The sequence below is a fragment of the Mandrillus leucophaeus genome, unplaced genomic scaffold (assembly GCF_000951045.1).
Source record: "Mandrillus leucophaeus isolate KB7577 unplaced genomic scaffold, Mleu.le_1.0 Scaffold12, whole genome shotgun sequence".
Taxonomy (NCBI): domain Eukaryota; kingdom Metazoa; phylum Chordata; class Mammalia; order Primates; family Cercopithecidae; genus Mandrillus; species Mandrillus leucophaeus.
This window is the reverse complement of record NW_012100320.1, coordinates 2,683,875-2,690,208: the sequence shown is the minus strand read 5'-3', so window position 1 is coordinate 2,690,208 and position 6,334 is coordinate 2,683,875. Positions and strand designations below refer to the sequence as shown.

General features: G+C 42.6%; 1 protein-coding gene across 1 annotated transcript in view; it reads right to left on the bottom strand.

The window, feature by feature from the left end:
* The window catches only part of ZNF609 (zinc finger protein 609), a 232,395-nt gene that overhangs the window by 79,691 nt on the left and 146,370 nt on the right, over positions 1–6,334 (bottom strand). Inside the window, exon 2 of the mRNA XM_011968025.1 lies at positions 4,880–5,105. Within this exon, the coding sequence (XP_011823415.1) occupies positions 4,880–5,105 (226 nt within the window). The remainder of the gene's footprint in view (positions 1–4,879; positions 5,106–6,334) is intronic.

Below are 6,334 nucleotides of genomic sequence, written 5' to 3'. Positions count from 1 at the left end.
GCCCGGCAGTGGCACAATTATAGTTCACTGTTGCCTTGAACTCCTGGACTAAGTGATCCTCCTGCCTTGGCCTCCTGAGTAGCTGGGACTACAGGCACAAGCCACTGTGCCTGGCCCTGATTCCATGGTTTAAGGCATAGATTAAAAAAATTTTTTTTTTTGTAGAGATAGGGTCTTGCTATGTTACCCAGGCTGGTCTCAAATTCCTGGGCTCAAGTGATCCATCTGCATCAGCCTACCAAAGTGCTGGGATTACAGGCATGAGCCACCACGCCTGCCCTGCATAGATTTTTATAACTTAAGAGCTGACAGGTTGGGCATGGTGGTTCACGCCTGTAATCCCAGCACTTTGGGAGGCTGAGGCAGGATGGTCACTTGAGGCCAGGAGTTTGAGACCAGTCTGAACAATGTAGCAAGACTCTATCTCTACAAAAAATTAGCTGAGTACGGAGGCACATGCCTGTAGTTTTAGCTACTCAGGAGGCCAAGGTAGGAGGATCACTTCAGCTCAAGAGTTTGAGGCTGCAGTGAGACATAATGTTGTTGCTACATTCCAGTCTGGGTGACACAGCTTGACCCTGTCTCAGACAAAAAAAAAAAAAAAAAAAGGAAAAAAAAGAAAAAAAGAACTGACAGGTCCTAGTTGGTCACCTAGTTCAACTTAAGAGATGAGGTAACTAAGGCCCAGAAAATTAAGGGATTTTTCCAAGGTCATAATGATAGTGGCAGAGATATAGAAGTCTCCAGATTTTTACTCCAGTGCTCCTTCCACTATACCATAAATTCTTCCATAAACCACATTTGCCAAAGTAAACTACATCACTGGTATTGGTCTTTGGGTTAGTGCTACTATCCAAAAAGGAGAACCTATAGCATCTCCTAGAACTCTTACCTAAAGTCAGCCTTGCCTTTCTTTAAAATACCTCACAAGCCAGTAAGCAATTTTGTGTCCCTAAAAGTACATAGTCTGCTTTGAGGCTTCTTATACATTTTTTCAGGATCCTAGATTAGAGTTAAGCCTTGTGAACCCAGAATAGACTTGGTAGTTTTTTTTTTTTCTTTTTTTTTTGAGATGAAGTCTCACTCTGTTGCCCAGGCTGGAGTGCGGTGGCACAATCTCGGCTCACTGCAACCTCCACCTCCTGGGTCCAAGCGACTCCCCTGCCTCAGCCTCCCAAGTAGCTGGGATTACAGGCCAATTTTTGCATTTTTAGTAGAGACGGGGTTTTGCCATGTTGGCCAGGCTGGTCTCAAACTCCTGATCTCAACTGATCCGCTCGCCTCGGAGGTATTCAGTATTTTGATTTGAAGTGAGGTGAGATAAAGCAAAATCCAGTGGAACTAGCCCTTATGTAGTGCTGAGGATGTCTCAAAAACAAACAAACAAAAAAATTCTACGTTACACTTGGGTCTTCTGAACAGTTCCATGGTTGAATCTAGTCAAGTAGGATCTTCGCAGTGCTTACTGAATTATGAACAGCCTAAAAAGAAATGGAATCTGCAGGAATTTGAAAATGCATCCAAGGTTTAAAGTGAGTGATAGGGAGAGAAGAGGAAAGAAAGAAGTAACACTGTAGGACAAGTAGGCAAAGAAACTAGGAATAATTGAGGCCATGACTCCTACACCTGTTCTCAGCAAGGTGGCTCAGTTCTGCAGGGACCTCAGTGTCCTCCATTCCCCTCAGAGGCCAAGCATTCACAGCTTCTCTCTGAGCTGTAAGGACTTTTCTGTTTGAAGACAGTGTAGTTTGCTGGACAAAGAGACAGACAGAAGTACAAAATGTCGAGAGGCAGACAAAAAACCTAGAAGTCTGGAAGAATTTTTTTAAAAGTATCTGTATATAGTTCTTATGATTAACTTGAGGACTGACTCGGTATACTGGATCTTACAGATCTTCAGAGAATGATCTTTGCAGGAAATCTCTGTTACCTGAAGATGAAAAGGAATGTGAACCAACTGTGATCCCAATTCAGACCTTCGCCAACTGACAGTTCAGGTGAAGGCCCTCTGGGGTGACCAGAAAGCAAAGAAAAGATGAGTATATTATTGCAGACAGTTCTCTTTCCCTTGGGATGAAAGAAAAAATAAAGAAGAGAGCTAAGCCTTGAAATACAGTAAGTGGGAGAAAACCTGGTATTAAAAGTAGGATTAAAAATCTTACAGATTTAGACAACGAGACTGATCTCAAACCTGGTGAAAGCCGTATTTATTCTGAGTTTCAGAGAAGATTTAGATTTTTGGGAAGTATTTTGACACCATTCCTAAGTTCAAGCAATATTTTAATATCCTCTAGATATATATTAAGATAGATCCAGAAATGACAATAATATAGGTGCAAGCATTCCTTCATTCCAACAAATATATTTTTCTTTTTTTTTTTCTCTGTTGCCCGGGCCGGAGTGCAATGGTGCGATCTCGGGTCACCGCAACCTCCACCTCCGGGGTTCAAGTGATTCTCCTGCCTCAGCCTCCCAAGTAGCTGGGATTACAGAGGCACCACACCCAGCTATTTTTTTGTATTTTTAGTAGAGATGGGGTTTCGCCATGTGAGCCACGCTGGTCTTGAACTCCTGACATTAGGTGATAAACTGCACCTGGCCTCAAACAAGTATTTTTGACAGTCTACTACTATAGGTGTCAGTTGCCACCTATGTTAAGTACCTTGAATACAATGGTGAGCAAAACAGACTGCTTAATCTCAGAACTTCGAACACAGTAGGAGAGATTCATATTAAGAGAAAAATCATAAAATGATAAACAAAGTTGCAAACTGTGATGTGTGCTATGAAATAAAGTACAGAGTACCTTAAGAGTACATACTGGACTGGGCGCGGTAGCTCACACCTGTAATCCCAGCACTTTGGGAGGCTGAGCAGGCGGATGACAAGGTCAGGAGATCAAGACCAGCCTGGCCAGCGTGGTGAAACCCCGTCTCTACTAAAAATACAAAAATGGGCTAGGCATGGTGGTGCGCGCCCATAGTCCCAGCTACTCAGGAGGCTGAGAGAGGAGAATCGCTTGAACCCGGGAGACAGAGGTTGCAGTGAGCCAAGATCGTGCCACTGCACTCCAGCCTGGGTGACAGAGTGAGACTCTGTCTCAAAAAATAAAAAAAAAAGAGTACATAACAGGGGAACTTGGTAATAATAGGCTGCCTGTGACAACCTGACAAACCTGAGAGCCTTTCAGAGCAAATGATTTACAAAAAATAATAAAAAAAAATTATGTGTTAATTTTGCCCGGGCAGGAAGGGATCGTCAGATAAAAAGGTATTCATTGTCCTCAGGAGAGTGAAAGCATTAGCCTCACTCTCTCAAAGTTTTTGTTAGGTTCACATAAAAAAAAAGCATCTTGTTCTTGGAAAAGAGTCACCATCATAAAGACAAGCAGAACAAATAGGAAGGAAATTGATTTATTCTATCTTCAATATACTGAAGCAAGAGGCCTTGAAGGTTGCTTGGTGGCACAGAGATATGGTCCAGATATGTCTGTCATTTCAACAGACTGTGACTATTCAGACATTTGTCCATAAGCAGATGACATTTAAAAAATCAGATAGGCACTTTGTGATTTTCAGATTGTATATTTTATACACATATCCAGAGTCAACCTCTAGAGTTAAACTCTCTCTCTACCTTCTCTGCATCAGCATCTACCACTCAGGCACATAATAAAACCCATTAGCAATGTTATTCTGAAAGCTGAAGATGTATTATATCCCTAATGATGAGACAGACAAGAACACAGAGTTCTTAAACTGTAACACATCAGCACCTATTGCATGGTAAACTTTAAATAAATACTGAATGACAACAAAATATTCAGGGGAACAGACTTTTGTTAGAATGAAATGCCTGAATTTCTAGGGGCAGACTGACAAAATAGCTCTCTGATAATCAGAGATGATTAGCTGCGCTCCTCTGGGTCTCTAAACTCCTCAGAGTGAGGATAGTTTGAAAGTCTGGTTACTGATGCAGAGACATGATGGGACTCTGAGGCCCAGCCTCTCTAACCACATATACTCTGACAAGGACTTGGATTCTTTATAAAAAGAATATGCAAAAATCAAATTGCCACCAGATGTTACCGAAAGATCTGAAATACTCCATTAAGTCCCTTTACACTTCCTTCCATTTTTTCAGGTTCATGAATTTCCAAAACAGAAGACATTCCATTCTCAGGGGCAAATGGAACATGCAAGAAGTCCGGATGCCTTGGGCAGCAGCAACCTACAGTGAGCCAACCGCTTAGTGGATGCCTGAAAATAAGACCATCTAAACACTTCCTCGTTGCCTCAGCCTATAAAATCTGTACCAAGTGACAGATACATGAAGTGGTGTGGGTGGCTGGGCAATGAGGCAATCAGTGGGAAGAGTGAGCTGGCTGTACCTATAGGTGTTAAAAAAGGCAAGAGCTGCATATGCAATGAGCCAACATTAAGTCAATTTAAGAGTGACTATTCTCCATCCCCTTGACTCCCTCAGCTGCCCTTTTATTACTTTTTCTCCTCAGCCCTAACCTCAAATTTAATTTATAATCTAACTCTCCCACATAAAATAATAGAAGGGATATGGAGAATACAGATACAGTTTGAATTACCTCCCCAACACCTATCACATGACTGCTTAAGCACCAGGATTAACACTGTTGAATAGCTATGAAGGGAAGATAATTAATCTAAAAAACTGGTATTGGCAATCTCTAGAAGCTGGGAAATTTTGCTAAGTCTGCTAAAATCCTCTGTGCGGGTATATCCCACAGACTGTGGACACTTGAGACTCTAATAACCACTTGGCAATATTTACAACAATAAGCCCCTGGTGGCTCCCCTGCAGAAGCAGGTTGAGAAGGGATGGGAAAGCCACATATTACACTTACCATCTTCTGTTTCCTGCCACACGATGCCTTCAAGGTTGACGCTAGTTCCAGGTTCACAGGGGCCCAAGCACTCAGGCTCTGTGGCTAGAGCCACATCACATGTGTTGACCCCAACTGATCGGGTACGAACCATGATCTGCTCACAAGGAGATGAGATGTCATTATTGACCACTGGCACCAAAAGGTGTATTGGCAGCACTGCTGGTGTGGAAACAGGGGACTCCATCTGTGAGGGGGAAGAAAAAGTAGTAGCTGAGTTGCAGGGAGAACATTTAGAGGAAATACCTTTTCTGTATTTAATCTAGTCCTATATCTATTCCTGCCAGAGTGCAGACGGCTATAAATAAGACTTTGGTTCTTCCTTTCAAGTTCTGGCTTATGATACCACTACAAATCTAGTGGTTTAGATGAGAGCATCCTGTGCTAAGAGAAACTCTTATTAATGAGCATATAATGATCTTATATAATGAGCATTAATGATCTTCCTCATAAACTACACTTGGCTAAAATTGTTTTTTAAAAAGTTCTATTTTTTCTCATCTCATTTAAAAGTCTGTAATGAAAGAGAATCACGGCCAGATTTCAATAGTAACAGAGCACACAGACTGATGAGAAAGACAAGGCCCAGCATCTGAGGTATGTTCTGCTACCACCACACTATGCTTCCTACCATTCTATCGTTCAGCAAACAGTACATTAGTCTGGCATAAAATCCATGAATTTGGGTGGGGAAAAAGAGAGGAAGAAATAGCCAAATCCTAGGAATGCCATGATTCCTAATGATCCTAGGTGCTTTAACACATCTTTGGCTAGAAGGAATCTACTTAAAAGTTATAGCAGGGCTGGGATTAACCTGGTGGGAATTTCTAACCCTTAGAGACTGTAACAGTGGTTGTTTAATGAGAATGGCATCTTGGAATGTAATTCTAACATCAAATTTATCTGTAAGAAACAGGAGGTGGGCTGGGTGCAGTGGCTCACGCCTGTAATCCCAGCACTTTGGGAGGCCGAGATGGGCGGATCACGAGGTCAGGAGATCGAGACCATCCTGGCTAACACCGTGAAACCCTGTCTCTACTAAAAATACAAAAAATTAGCTGGGCGTGGTGGTGGGCGTGGTGGTAGTTTCAGCGACTTGGGAGGCTGAGGCAGGAGAATGGCGTGAACCCAGGAGGCGGAGCTTGCAGTGAGCTGAAATTGCACCACTGCACTCCAGCCTGGGCGACGAGCGAGACTCCGTCTCAAAAAAACAAAACAAAACAAAACAAAAAAAACAGAAGGTGCTGTTGCCACCCAGAAGCCAATCAATAGCAGTCTGAAGATGTAGCTGATTATGTACACAAAGATAGAAATAGTCAAACACGGCCAGGCGAGGTGGCTCACACTTATAATCCCAGCACTTTGGGAGGCTGAGGTGGGCAGATCACCTGAGGTCAAGAGTTTGAGACCAGCCTG